The 15,783-nt window shown below is 48.8% G+C and overlaps 1 protein-coding gene across 1 annotated transcript in view; it reads left to right on the forward strand.

The window, feature by feature from the left end:
- The window catches only part of LOC100744467 (protein bric-a-brac 2-like), a 175,070-nt gene that overhangs the window by 151,369 nt on the left and 7,918 nt on the right, over window positions 1-15,783 (forward strand). Inside the window, 1 exon segment of the mRNA XM_024370937.1 lies at window positions 14,609-14,666. Coding sequence (XP_024226705.1) covers window positions 14,609-14,666 — 58 coding nt within the window.

Consider the following 15,783-nt stretch of genomic DNA (forward strand, 5'->3'; position numbering starts at 1 on the left):
GATTTCCAACGAATCCATTCCGAAACAGCGGTCTGTTTCGTTGAAAAACACAGCCAGACGACGCGACGGTGAAACCGTAGTAGGACGGGCGATCGCGATTCGACGACGCGTCCAACTACTCGACCGGTCATCCTGACGGATTATCGGCGTAGCTAGAAGCAGCGCGCGCGGCCAAATTCGCCTGCAAACTATTGTTTTGCGTCCGTATCGGCGAACGGGGCGACCGAACTTTGCCATTAGCGCGCACCCCGTGTCCCGAGGTAAAATCCAGCCGCGTAATGTATTACCCGCGGAAATAGATTATTGGGAACGTTATCAAAGTTATAAACATTCCTTGCCGTTAATATCACCATCTACCGACATACAGCAACCACCGACGCGCCTCTCGCTATTAATAGCCGTTTTTCTTTCTCTCATCGTTGCTCCCTTTTCCCTCTTCTCTCTGAATCCTGCGAAGCCCGCAGATGCTCGCCGCGAACCACCGCTAGGTATAGACTCGCACGTGATAGATGCCGAGTCTGTCTTACCTTTCTTGCGGCCTGCAAAATATATGGAGGATCATCCATCAGCCGTCTCGGTGAAACTGCGAAAAAAAAACAAGGAAAAGAAAAGAAGAACGATTTTGCCGTTGCCGCCGACGCCGACGCTGCCACCTCCAGCGCGTCTACCAGCGCGATACCATCACCGACACGATCACCGACACCGTTGCTCGGCCTGCGTCTAATGCCATCGAATTAATTACCGACTCTCGCGCTGCCAAAGGCCAAAACGAAATCGAACCGTTCCACCACGCTCCTTGCACGCATCTTGCGCGCTCTTTGCTCCCCGTTCGTTTCGACGATCTTCGATGCTGGGCGTGTCATTGTCGCGGACGTGGACGAGCGACGTATCGCGTGGCGGATGGAAATCGCGAGCAGGAAACGGGATCGAAAGAAATCGACGAAAACGGAGGAGGTCGGCGAGAGCAACGGCAACGAAACGACAGGAAGAGAGGGAAAAGTAGTGGGAGGGCAGGGTAAGAGAGGAACGCGATATAAAGTGCAATCAAACATCGATCGCGCGATGCGGAGACCTCTTTCCTCTTGGTAGCTACCTACGTGCGTATCGAATGCATACCATGGGGTTGCATCGCGCATGCATGCGAGGTCCTGTGTTTGTGTTTCGAGGGGAAACGTTACTACCCCCGGCAAGCGACCAAGGAATCGATAGCCCGCGTAACCGAGGCACAGGCACGTACGAATAATGCTCGAGCCTATCCTCTAACCGCTAAGTCGATCGAAACCGTTTCGCTGTCCGAATCTGGCTCGCTTCTTCCGCCAACTCGCCCACCCAACCCGCTCAACTAGGAAAAGCGGTTCCACTTTCCTTCGCTACGCCTTTCTTCCGCCTTTGCGCGCCCAGTGCAAACCAATTTCGACGCGTTTTCTACTCTTTATCCTGCACGCGCCGCCATCCTCCAAGGAATAAGCCGCAAACTCGTGACCGATAGTCGTTCTTTGCTGATCAGTGGTTGGAACGATCGAGCTATCGGACGATTGGTCTCGCGCGTCCGTAGCCAGGTGAAAAGTATGAAAAGCGCAGGCAAAGATGGAAAATCGGCGTCTTTATCGAAGGAGAAAAGGCAGAGCGGTGTGGATGGTCGTGCAAAGAAATTTGATTTGCGTGACTGAAAACGAGCTCGCGATGCGGTCAAAGCGGGCCGCGATCAAATCGAATCCAGTGGAATCGAATCGAATCGGATCGAATAGGTTGGAGTCGAACTGTTGGCAGGAGAAGAGCGCCGCGCGCTCCTTTTCTCCAAGGGATGGTATCATCGAGTGCTCTTCGAGGACGATTGGAACGTCGATGGAGCGGGATAAGCGAATCGGGTTTGAATACCGTGCCAGTGATGCGGCACCGATTGGTATCACCGGGAAACGACAACGCGCGGTCGGGAAAAATCCTACTCTCCCCCGTTTTGTTCCCCAAGGGCTCGAGAGTTAATCGCGTTATTTCCGATGACTTGGCGCGATCTAGAGGAAAAAAGCACGCGACCAGAGACATCGTCGCCGCGTCACTGATGCGCACCGCTCTCTGCCCTTTCTTTTCTTCGTTTCATGCTTTTTCTTTCGCAATTTTTCTCGGCACGCGTCACGCCATTTCCGATACGTTTTTCCCTTCTATCGTTCCTTTTCCTTTTTCTCTTCTTGTCGCGGACAGTCGCGCTTCGCTTCGCTTCACGTCGGTACAGGCGAGTGCGCGTTTCCCTTTGCGCCAGTGTTCTCCCTTTAACGAACGAAAATCGGTGGAAACGCTGAGAGCACGATGCGTATCGGTTGTACCGAAGAGAATTCGAAAATAGGCGCGTAATTATGCGGGCTTATAGAATTCGAGATCGATCGTGCGCCCAGCCGTGGAATATGACGGTTGGGCTCGAGGCACGCGGTAAGAGAAGCATAGAAGATTCATAAGGATGGAATTACGTTGCCTCCACGGTGACTTTTGTTCTCGACTCTTTAATCGCGGTACTCGCTCCACTAAAAAATATATAAAGCTACTCGCCAGAGGGCAACGTCCTCGTCCACTGATGAATTTAGAAATCCACCCCTCGCGCCCGCTACCCTTTTTCGCCACCCTCCACCCATCGCCCTTTCCGATCCCACTCGTTCGTACAACAGATGCGCCCGTCTCGCCGAAATGAATAATGAATCGACGGTTTTGCAAATCTACGCACAAAACCACGCTCCCAATTACCGAGAAACGCTCGTCCTTTCCTCTTTTCTACGTCTTCGCTGTCTGCCGTATTACTTCGCCTCTTTCGGATATCTTCGACAACCAACGAACCTATCGTTTTCGAATGACAACTCGTCGTCCCGACGGACGAGACGAATTCGCGACGTCTCTAAACTTCCTACAGTCGACTGCGAATGTAAAGTTTCGTCGCGATGAAATTCAATGGCCGTTGACGTCGCCGACGACGGTTACTTGGCCCGAGAACGAGGTTAGAATAATTTCGACCAACGAATTAGTTTTTGTCGAATTAATCGGCCGGATTAATGCAATCGAGTGGCACCGGAATCGATTTGGATTGAATCGAGTCGGTACCCCGCATTAAATTAAATCGTTCGAACGATATTGCCGGGGCGTCGCGGTTTTAATCGGCTCGAATTAGAATCAGGCACGTTAATTGGCTGGGAATTCGCGGGCCGCGACCGGAACTTCCGAACAAGGACGTCGCGATCTTACGCATTTTCCACGCGCGTCTGTCGTTTCTCTCGTCGTCGACATTCGGCTCCTTCTCGTTGAGAACGTTTCAGCCTGTTAACTGCACTGCCTGTTAAATTACGTTTTTATTTTACGCCACCTTTTTTCCGAAATGTAAAAAATTTTTCCTCGCTTTCGACAGCGATTTCGCGTCGCACATATTGCCGTTGCCGCCGCATGGCGGTGGTCAGTGAACCTAAACAAGAGAAAAAAAACTTGGGAAAGAAAGGATAGCAAAAAGCTGTGTGTCGATCAGCACCGCACAGCCGTTTCGATCGATTTCCAAACGAACGGAATAATCTACATCGTCGCGACACGGTTATAGAACTTGCGAGCAGAATGGAGTTTCAAATTTTCATAAACAACGCTGCTAGTCGCTCAGCCGTCTGTTTCGATGCGTCATCAATTGTGGTAGTACGGTAGGTAATGTACAGGATAAAGGGTTACAAAGCAATTACAACATAGCACGATACGATACGATCTGATTCGCGGGACTCGAGAAACCGAGGGAGACGTGTCCGCGTACACAGGCACATAGAAATAGGATAATTTATAAAACAGTCGTCTCAGCGATATGTTCGTGTAAATAAAAAAACAGATCTCGTCTGTGACCCGTTTGCTGACCAACCAAGTATCGACTAATCGTCGAGCGGAGAAAAAGTTGCAGCAGACGTGCGCATATTCAACCGAGTCGTTTGCTCGCTTCGATGTGTCCTTTCTTTTCTTTCTATCGCGCAACTTTCGCCGAAGAAACGAAACCCAAGGGGATTACCGACCACGCGATAAGTAAATTTGCGCTGCTTTAAGATGTTTAAAGTAACAGGCGGCGGATTCGTTCTCGATATCCGTGGGAAAAAGTCCGACTATAGACACGGAACAAAGCGAACGGTCGACCGAACGAAGCTATAAAAAAAAGGGCCAGCCATCGAGACGACATATAACGTGGATTTTCGAAAGGATCGTCAAAGTTTTTGTGCCCGAGCCTGTAGCGCGTCGATCCGATTAAAAACGGTTAGGATATTTGAAATGTTGAAACGGTTATGACACGATTGGCGAGGATCGAGCCGGCTATGCCCGAAATAGACGCGAACGTTATTGTTGAGTTTAGTGAAACCGGAGTTTAAATATCTACCGGATGTTTGGCGTGTATATCACTTCGTAAATTTAAAGTTTACGGTCGTTCGCGCCGCTACGCCGTTCTCGCTTCTTCTCCCCTCCTTCTCCCTTCCCTTTTCCCCGTTCCGCTTCTCGATCCTTCTCAACCTTCCTATCGTCTCTATGGGTCTTCTCGTTCTCTTTGCTCGTGCTTTTTTTTTCCTTCTCCCTCTTTGCTTTCTCTTTCTTAACGTAGCGCGGCTTGCCCGATACGCGGAACCGAGCGTATTATTTCTTCTTTCCCGCCTTTGTTTTTCTTGCGTTACGAGCGTAACCCTCCATTGTGTCCTCGATTTTCTCTCTCTCTCTCTCTCTCTCTTTTATTTATCTTAATTATCGTTGGAACCGTCTACGATTCCCGGATTCTTCGGCCTTGCCTCGTTCCATCAGTGTCCCGAGTCGATCAGATGCTGCCGCCGTTGCTCGTTCGTTCTCTCTCGGCCGGTTTCCACGTTCCCCTCGGTTTCCGCTCGAAGAAGAACGTTCTGCTTTTTGAGCGTCTTTCGGAGCATGATCGTCGCCGAGTGACGCGGCGCCGCCTCGGTAGGTTCTCGCGTTAGCGGAGCACCGCTCTTTACATCCACCCGTTTCCTTTCTTTCTATTCCTTTCGCCTTTGTTCCCTTTGTTTCCGCTCCTTACCGCCGTATTTTCATACTACGCACTTAGCTTACGAGTACTTTCTCCACGCTCTTCGCCATTTATCCGTTTCCGTATCGCTGTTTGCGCAGATTCGTCCGACCGGCTATCCGAGCCGACGAAATAAATTCGTTCGCTCGTTCGTTCGTTCGCTGTCCCCGCGATGTGTACTTTTTGTCGCAGAGAGAGAGAGAGAGAGAGAGAGAGAGAGAGAGAGAGAGAGAGAGAGAGAGAGAGAGAGAGAGAGAGAGAGAGAGAGAGAGAGAGAGAGAGAGAGAGAGAGAGAGAGAGAGAGAGAGAGAGAGAGAGAGAGAGAGAGAGAGAGAGAGAGAGAGAGAGAGAGAGAGAGAGAGAGAGAGAGAGAGAGAGAGAGAGAGAGAGAGAGAGAGAGAGAGAGAGAGAGAGAGAGAGAGAGAGAGAGAGAGAGAGAGAGAGAGAGAGAGAGAGAGAGAGAGAGAGAGAGAGAGAGAGAGAGAGAGAGAGAGAGAGAGAGAGAGAGAGAGAGAGAGAGAGAGAGAGACAGTGGGAGGGTGCACACTTCCAACCGGAAGCAAGAAAATTTGTGAAATTTACGAGCATCGCCAGGCATCGGTTAATCCCCGATAGGTGTGGAGAGGAGCCAGCCGGCGTAGCGACAGAGCAGCTTTCGCGGCTCGTAAAGTATCGTTTAGATGTCGCGAGGTACACGTGCGGATTTCGAGAGCACCCGTTGTGCAGGATTTCAGACCGGCTCCGCCAATGGCAAATCTTGTACTATACAAACCCTGGTATATCTATGTGGAAGGTACACGACTCTAATACATAGTTCAGTACTCTATCTACATACGTGCGAGCTAACATCGCGCTAACTCCGTTCTCTGGCCAGCTCGACCTACCTTTCCTCCCCCCGCCGCCCCCTTCTCCATTTCTCTCTNNNNTCTCTCTCTCTCTCTCTCTCTCTCTCTCTCTCTCTCTCTCTCTCTCTCTCTCTTTCTCTACGTTTCTCCTTTTCTGCTGCCTCCGGTCTAGCTGCCTACCGCCGCTCTCGCTCCTTTCTCTTCGCCATTCTACTCTACTCCGATCTACTCCGCTTTGCACTGTTCCACATCCCCCTTGCCATCGTCGCCGGTACACGTTTCTATCCCTATTCCTAACGGCGCAGCATCGAACGCACCCCGATCCGGCTGAAGAGAGGTAGCTTCATCGCAACACGCGTGATTGCGTGCCTATACGCCTATATGCGTGTACACGGTTACGCATACACGGGGCCGTGAGTCGACGGCGATTGCAGCTCGACGCACGTGTGCGTGCCCGTTCGCCGACCACCGACGTTGCTTGCAGCTCAGCACAGTTCGCCACATTATTCAACGTATAACCCATTCCTTATATATTAACACTTCACCGACCGATAGCCGATTAATAGGTTTTTTGTCGCCGACGGTTACCGACCGATAGCCTGTTAATCGGCTTTTTGTCACCGACAGTCTTTCTCATTATTTGAGCGGTAATTTGCTATCTGGTACTAAGGTACCTTGCTCAGTTGCGTCAGTTGCGTTGCTTTGTAAGCTCGCACAGTTTTATACCAATTTGTAGAACTTGATGATGAAGAAAAAGAATGGTATCGCAGGGTCCAAACCGAAACAGAGCCGGCGCCGGGGAAAATCTGCGCCTGAGCTGCCGGTCGGACGCGTGTATGCTGTTGAACCGCTAGCGGTCGGTAAAGTGTTAAAGGCCGAGAACGATCCATCGCGAGAACGCCGAATGAGCTGCGCGGCGGACGAAATTAGCTGAAATGCTGGCGGCCGATCTTTCCCACTTTCGGCGCTTCTTTCGCGCGCGCTGCATCAGCGAACGCCGACAATCAATGGAAACGGTAACGCGGCGTTTCTCGCGAACCGCGCGATCCGCCAGGCCACTCAACCTCCTTACGATAATATACACAGGAAACGTATTTAAACCGACTAGATTCAGACGTTATGTTTGGCTGGCGAGAAGTCAAGAACACCGTTCAGTCGGAAATAAAGGTAGCCACGTTACGAACGCCAACGCATCACCGGTGATTCCCTCGGCGGCTAACCGATATTGCAAGGCATTTAACAGGTACGACAGGATTCCGCAGCGTTCTGTAATCTTGTTCCCGCTGATGAAAAGCATCGGGGTAGATCGATCGACGTCGAATCGGAATAATAAGTCGAGTCGATGAGAGGAACTGGATACGCGGCGGATCGGGGGACAAACGATTTGGAGAAAGTTGGCGTTAAATTCGTAGCACGGTGGCGGGAGAAGAATAGAAGCGAGTGGTGTTTCGCTGGATGGCAACATATTTTGCCGCGTCCACGCGACTATTCGAGAGGATTTATCGGAACGGTCAGTTCCATCGACCGTCGCCCGTACGTGACTACCTGTAGAGTCTGGCTGGAAATAAAACGGAACGACGAAAAAGCAGTGACCGGCAAAGAGCGCAAGAGACTCGTGAAAACGAGTAAAACGGCTGGCAGGGTTGGCACAGAGAAGAGAAGTGGGAGAGAGAGGGACGGAGGAACGTTTGCTCGTTGAACGACGACTGTCCACGGGTCGGACACAAATAAAGCCACTCGCTAAAAAGCGTCGTTCCGATCGAACTGGACGATTCGTTGAGCGATAATGACGAGTCAATGCGTCAACAGGACTCCATCCATCCTCCTACCGTTCTCTTCGCCGACCTAGTCGCTTCGATTGCCTCTGTAAATTGTAAACAATTCCAACTACGCGCTCGACCTCTCTGCCGCCCGTCTCTCGTTGGAAAGCGAACCTGATCTCCGCCCTCGTCTGTCCCTGCCCTCCCCGCGTCGGTTCCCACTTTTGACGATCCGAAGAAAACGAAGCTTACCGATCTTTCACGAAGTACAACTCCGAGACAAAAAGATGGCCAGTCGTCGCGCGTTTCTCGCGTTTCCGTGTAATTCGACGCGACGCGCAACGATCCCCATGTTTTTCGCGTATCCGACCTACCAGATGAATAAAATACGCGTTGTTTGCGTTCGGTTACGCACGACCGGCGACAGAGAGGGAAACTTAAGCGCGACAACCGGCTGACTATCGGTGGAATAGTTTGCGCGCGATATCGCTGAATAAAATATCAGCGCGTGCGTGCGAAAGAGGAGGAGAGGCTCGCGTGTCCTAGATTACACGCGCGTGGTGCCTACGTGCGCGCAGATTCACAGGTGCCGCGTGTTTTCGCGCGAGCCGCAACGCGTTTCCACGACAATCAACGCGCGTGCTCCACTCCCTCTCCTTCTTTTCCTCTTTATCTCGTCGTCCCGTGCCGCTGTTCCAGCGCTCGCTCGCACCGTGCCGTCACGTGCGTTTTCCCGGATTTCTCGCCACGAACGCAGCGCATAGCCAACAACGGTTACAGGTGAAATTGTATTTTTCTTTAGGATCCGTGCGAAATTGATGTCACGGGTAACGCGAGCGCGATAATCGAATAGCAGCGAAAGAGAGAAAAAGGGAGAGAGGGATCGAAGGATGGTTCTTGAACGTGCAGTCTGTACACCGATTCCCCTTCGTTCCCTCGCTACCCTTTTCTCCCGATCTCGGCGTGTTCCTCCTCAGGCGGCGTTCCCTCTTCCGACGTTAATTTAGACGAATTTCATTAGAACAAACGAACTTTGCTAATCCGCGCTAATCTGATTAGAAATTTGCCGTGGCGCGGTGCATTCTGCCGCGTGAAACTCCAGCCGGTCGACGGCAGCCTCGACGACGTCAACGGCGTCGGTGGGGCGTCTGTAGAGCGTCTGTGGCACCGGTGAAGGAGAGAACGAGCCTGCTCACCGACTAGTCTTCGTCCTCGTCCTCGTCCTCGTCCCTTCGCATTCACTCAAATCCCCGTGCATACATTCACTCTTTCTCTCTCTCTCTCTCTTTCATACTCTCTCATCAGGTCTCCCCTCGCGTCCTTCCGACGCCTATTCATTTCGCGCACGCCTATATCCTTGCCCGGCAAATATTTGCAGGAATTAGCAACGATAGACGACTAGCTGGCAAATCCCTCGCGTTGCAAGGTTCACAGGATTTTCCGCGAGGATGTCCGGAAAACCGGAAATTCCAAGCCTTTCTTAATTAGGCCGCCGTCGCTCGTCCGCGTCTGTTCTCACTTTTGTTTATCATTGTCCCCTTGGATTTAGGCCATCCATCTTCCGTCAAGCCAAGTCGGCGCACGTAAGCGCTGCTGAACGCGTGAAAATCGAAGTGACGCTTCGCTAGTCGCTGAGCATCACGTTGCCGGCATTCGACCAGACCGTTTCACCGAAAGTCGATCGCATTTCTAAAAACGAAATCTTTTTTCAAGTTCTTCTTTCAATCTTCTTTCAAGAACAGCGACGCGACTCGTAACGGATCGGCCGTACACGCGTTGAAAGCTCCGACGCTTGCGATGATGAAAATGACGATGAAAATGAAAAACGAGAGAATTTATTTGCCAACACCTTGATTACACTAATGACAGTTTAGTTTCGAACTCCAGCCGTGACTTTCCAAGACCGAAGCTCTCGCAATTCGGTCGCATCCCCACACAAATGGTTATCTTATGACGTAGTAGTAGTAGTAGACCCGGGTGTTGGGTCTGAGCCCTGCACCTCCTGCTGCCGCGTGCACTCCCTTGCCGTCTGGTGGGTGCCCGTCATCAGCCCATCGGTTTTGAGGTGCGTCGGTCGTGACATAACGACGCGAACCCAGTTGCAAGGTTCAAGAGCTTAAATCTTCTAGAAGAAAGCTATCCCTTGGAGGCTGCGTTTCAGACGCAGAATTTTCTTCCTTAAGCTGTAGGTTGTTGCAACGCACGTTGCGAACAAGCTTCGTCCCGGCGTTCGGACGGACGTAACAAGCCGGACGAGTCTCGAGCAGAGATTCTTTGCGTCGAAGAAGGTCGGCTCGGTCTTACGAGTCAAACGAGACGAGCAGAGGAGAGGAAGAGAAAAGGTCGGAAGAATGCGAGGAGCAATTTTCTCGTTAATGCAGCGGTCGAGCGTGCGGTACGACGTGTCGCGTGCACCGCGACGTGCATTCTTGAAGGCGCAGCCCGCGACAGCCGCACGAGACGATGAAAAATGCACGCATGACAGGATGCGGCGTGTGTGCATTAGTGTGCAATGGACTTGTTCCCGTGGTAAACCCGATTTCCCTGTCGCACCGATACACGTTTTGTGGTTTCCTCGAGACGCGTGCACGCCCGGCTGTCCTCTTCTTTATTACCAAACCGCTGGATATCGTTTCACCAGCGAATCTTCAAATTATTTATCCGCCGCTATCGAGACACGATATAGATTTATGTGTTAGAGCATCGTCTAGTCGGGTTTCGCTGTGACGCTCCTATCGCTTTGAATAAATTAGACACCGTCATCTTGCAGCAACGTTGAACGAATCGCAGGTCTTATCTTCTCGTTCAAGGTTACGAGTCGCTACCCAGCCGCACCTACCGCTATTATAAGCATTATTATTATTATTATTGTGCCGACTGTTTCGTCTCGACACAATGTCTCTCCGGAGATCGGATTTGAACTCTTAATAGAACCTACTTTATCTTCCCTTTTGTCGTCTCGTTACGTTATTATACCGTTGTTATTTCCGCTTTCATTGTGTCAGTTCGCAGAGGAACGCGCAAACGTACCAACGAAAATTCGTTTTCTCCAAGGTAAACACGCGGCGGATGGTTCGAAGGAATGCTCGTTGTCTCGGAAAAGGGCAGGTTTATCGCCGGCTAAAGTTTAGAGTCTCACTCTCGTCGGTAGCATTCTCGCGGCGTTACAGCGATAGCCACGATGGACGCAGAAAGAGAGAGAGAAAGCACGGTGGAGTTGCGAGTTTGATCGAGACGCGTATCAAACGAGCAGCGAAGCCCTTCGACCCTTAAAAATTCATTTGCAAAGTCAGCCGAGTGGTGTGGCTCCTGCAAGTGATTCGGTATATGAGAAGTCCGGCGTCGGTAGGCCGCACCGTCCGATCTCTCGGTATTGCGGAAATCGCGGACCGAAACTTTTCAAATGAGCCAACTTTGCGTGTGTCTTGCGCTTTTGCCGCGTCTCGCAACCCCTTTATAGAGACCCGGAAAAACTCGCATATTAGTAAAGTTGTGGACAGAGACGCAGGCTTCGCTTCTAGGGAACCCGTTCGCTCCCTCGATCTCCGTCGAGCATCTTCCGACCTCGTCTCACTTTTTCCACCGGCCGCCTCCACGCGTTAACCCTTCTGCGTTCTCTCGCGAACCTTGCGATCCGTAATTGTTACGTCCGGTGACTCTTCACGTTCGAGGAAACCACCGGCTGTACACATTGAATTAAGCGGATCGCAATATCCCTAAGGAACTGTCATAGAACGAGAATCTTTGATGTACCGTTAAGTGGCATGAAACATCTTCGAGTCTGCACGTTTCTTGTGGTTACCGCTGCATCAGGTGAAAATTGGGAAAACGTGGGGTTTTCCATGTTTCCCGGACCAGTGGTGGAACCGAAACGGTAGTTTTCCTTTGCAACAGCATCGTCACCGAACTTCACTGTTTCGTCGACTTTAGAACAGTCAACATCTCTTGACCGGGTTTTGAATCATTCGATCATTCACTTACTTAACTTATATCTACGCACCAGAGTAACTATCTTCTCTACGAAGTTGTTGCAAGTATATGTCGAGTTATCATTAGGGTTACGGGCGTGTAACGAATCTTCATTTGGATTAGACGTTGTTGTTATGCAGTAGAGAAGATATTTACTGGTACAAATATGACTATTACAGAATTTGACAAGTAACCGTGGTAATTATATACTCGAGATGCCAATGGCAATGATCTTAGGCTCGATAACCAATCCACGGTCAACGGGGTAGCAAATGTGCTTTCTTCCAAAGTGCAAGTCGAACTGAACTCACTGGTCCACAATTCAAGTGTAGCTCAACTTACTCGTCCACGAGTAGAACTCAACTAACTTCCTCAGTCTAAATCGAACTGCACTTATGTACTCTTCTCCGTACCTCTCTGTACTCCTCGGGTCGACTATATTTTTAAGAAGAGCTATACGATTACTCCATACCTCTGTTAGGTAAAAACGTCCATCCCGTGATCGTGGCTACGTTCAGCGACCCATTGTGTCACTTCGTGCTCAAGCTTATTGTCGTAATTCTCGCGCACACATAATCGGATTACAGCTACTTCTGAGTGTTATTATTCAAGTACCGCTATCATGAAGGGTCTGAACCAAAGTATTGGGAGTCTTCTCAAAAATTGCAAAGTTGCAATTCACATATATAATATCTGAGGTGGATAGGTCGTGATAGGCGCGGAAGAAACACTTGAATATATTTAACAATATACAGAATGGTTGGTAACTGGTGGTACAAGCGGAAAGGGGATGCTTCTACGTGAAAAAAGGAGTCGAAAATATAGAATACAGATTTTTCGTTCGAGGCTTTGTTTTCGAGAAAATCGACTTTGAATTTTCGCTCGGTACGCGTGCACTTTATCCCGTCTCGTTATAACGGATCTCACTGTAGAATTTTTATTGTATATTTTCGACTTCTTTTTTCGCGTACTTAGATATCATCCCCTTTCCGCTTGTACCACCAGTTACCAACCACCCTGTATATTTATTAACATATACTCTATGTGAACGCTATGCGTAGGACTCGCGATTACAAGTTCGACTTCTGGTCGATGCGTTTCGATGCACGATACAAGTTCGGATGCTTAAGATGTCGAGAAACTCGAGTCAATTGTTACTGCTAACTACCAACAACTATCAATGGCGCTTCGAAATAAATGAAAATAAATCCAGTCATATGACTTTCACGCTGCGAGAACAATCCTGCCCACAGGTGACCGTAAATAATATTCTAATTCCAAACAAAGATACAGTTAGATATCTGGGCATGATTCTGGATAGAAGAATGACACGGGAACGGCACATCGTAGATAAATCCAAACAACTGAAATGAAAACTAAAAAAATTCTACCGGCTCATTGGCAGACGCTGCAACTTAAACACGCAGAGTAAAATAATGCTACATAAGGCCATATTAAAATCTGTTTGGACCTATGGGATCCAACTATGGGGAACAGCGAGTAATTCCAACAAAGAAATTCTCCAACGATTCCAATCAAAAACTCTAAGGTCCTTAATAGATGCACCTTGGTATGTTGCCACAGTCAAAGAGGAAATAGCAAAATATAGCGACAGATACAGCAAAAGAGTCAACAAACATCGAAACCCCCTAATTACTGGATTACTTGATAGTCGGACCAGATCCGCAGGCTGAAGAGACACTACCCGTTAGACCTGAACACTAGATTTAATTAGATATTTATATTAAGTAATATTTACTTATTTACAATACTTACTTATAAATTATACTTATCTATAATAAGTATTAACTTATTATAAATAATTAGCTATGTCACTGCGCCACGCCAGAGAAAATTACTGAAAATTCTCAATGCGAGAATTGATTGTAAATTTTAATAAATAAATAAAAAGAAAACCTTGGTATGTTGCCAACGAAACAGTACATCGCGACCTTAAGACACCCACAGTTAAAGAAGAAATATTCAAATTCAGAAACAGATATAATACAAGAGTTAACAACCACCGAAACCCATTAGTTAGCCAATCACTTGACACGACGGATCAGATCCGCAGACTGAAAAGACAATACCCTTTAGATCGAAGCGTTAGATTCAACTAGAATCAAACGTACTATAAACTCTTATAATCCAAGTTACAGTACCACGCCAAAATAACTTACTTATAATTTTCAATGGACGTTTCTGTTAATTGGTTAGTTTCTGTGTTGGTGGTTGGAGAAGGATGCTAACTGCCCTTGAGAGAAAGTTGCCAGCGGGAAGCATCGCGCATGAGGAAAGCAGATTTCCCGTATCTTGCCGCAGTAAGTGATAGATTTAGGGACTGTTAAGACAAGGACTATTTGCTCCTTTGGAGAACCTTAGCTAAATAAATCCTAAGATTTATAGCGGTTCCTTAGGCTACCTGAAAATATTCTGTAAAGACGTATCGATATCTGGCAATCGTCTTGTGTAGCGCGCCACGGGACAGAAACCGTTGGAAAGTTTACTTAAATTCGGTAACAGATGTAATACAAGAGTTAACAACCATCGAAACCCATTAGTTAGCCAATCACTTGACACGACGGATCAGATCCGCGGACTGAAAAGACAATACTCTTTACATCGAAGCGTTAGATTCAACTAGAATCAAACGTTCTATGAACTCTTATAATCCAAGTTACAGTACCACGCCAAAATAACTTACTTATAATTCTCAATGAGAATCGATTGTAAACAGTTTACCAAATAGAAAAATAAAAAAGTTTACTGGCGAGTGCCGCAACGTATCTTTGAATAGTTAATCAAGTGTCATACTAATTAAACGACTTCTATTATCCCAACCGAAATAGGGGATCGATCATTTCGATCGTTTAATCGTAACGGGAATTTACGACTCCGCGAATGGTCGAAAAACAGTAATCGTGGCGGCTGGTTAGCGAAACGCGATCGAGATATCGAGGTCGAAAGATGGCTAAAAATTCTAACGCGATATGTTTCTTCTGTTTCAGGCCAAGTTGTTGGAGTCGTCCCACGCTTGGCTCGGAGCCTCCACGTCCAGTATAGCAGGTAAGTTGTTCGCCACATTCCACGTCTACCTAATCCGCTCGCTGTCTCGACAGCACATTTCAGGAAACTAGAACGTAACTGCACGTCGAACCGATCGTTCTTCGAGATTCTCTACGAAAACGTACATAGAAAGAAATGGTGCGCGCGATGACGTTTTTGCCGCGAGTTTTCATATTCTCGCGATCGCGGTTCCTCCCCTTTGCCGACTCGATCATCTTCGTCCTCGGTCGATGGTCGACGAACGAAACGACGAGGATGCCGATAACAACGGAAATGGACTTGGACGAAGTGGCGAGAAGACGAGGGAGGAAAGAAACGGAAGTGGAAAAGCGGAGAATTACGGTGGGAGACGGCGCGGCTCGAAGAAATCGGGAACACGTCGGTGAAGGAGAACGCCCAACGAAAGTATAGACGGAGAAATGGGCGCGAAGTTCTAGCAGTGAATGAGAATACGAGCAGGAGGGTAGAGGACGAAGGAGAAGGGTGATATAACGGTGGAAGAAAAAGGCTGTGTCGTTATCTTGGCAATAATAAAGCGCAAGAATCCGCGTTACTTTAATATATTATAGAAAGCAATTTAGATAGAGGAGCAAGGGGCCAGCCGTTAATGGCACCAATAACGTACTCGCGATTTGCAGCCAGTTCTCCCACTTGTGTGCTACGTATCCCTTCACCGAACTGTGTCTGGTAAAATCTTCTTCTCTCGCGAATCAACGCGAACCATAGCTCGGTTCATCGACGGTTACCGACGCGCATTCGCATCCTCCGTTTTTATTTCCACCTAATCTCTTCGTTTATGTGCTTCTCGTCTTTTTAGTGGTATCGTTGGTAAGTCTCGCGCGATATCGACGATGTTGCAACGGAACGTTTTATGCGCTCGCCATTAGTATCTTCCAATGATTTCACAGCCGACACAGCAGACGATCTCCGTTGCTTTTACAAGCATATTTCATGCCGGTTCTTCTTCTCGGTACTCGTTCCGATTTTTCTGCTTTCGTGGAAGGTGTGGTGGAACGGTGGCATTCGCGAAACGTCCGCCGCGATTAAACGTTTTATCGGCGATTCGTGCCGCGTCTCATCGTTCCGCCGCTTTGTCTCCGTTTCTTTTCCACCCGTC

Source organism: Bombus impatiens, unplaced genomic scaffold (genome assembly GCF_000188095.3).
Source record: "Bombus impatiens unplaced genomic scaffold, BIMP_2.2 scf_1068, whole genome shotgun sequence".
In the NCBI taxonomy this organism is placed as follows: domain Eukaryota; kingdom Metazoa; phylum Arthropoda; class Insecta; order Hymenoptera; family Apidae; genus Bombus; species Bombus impatiens.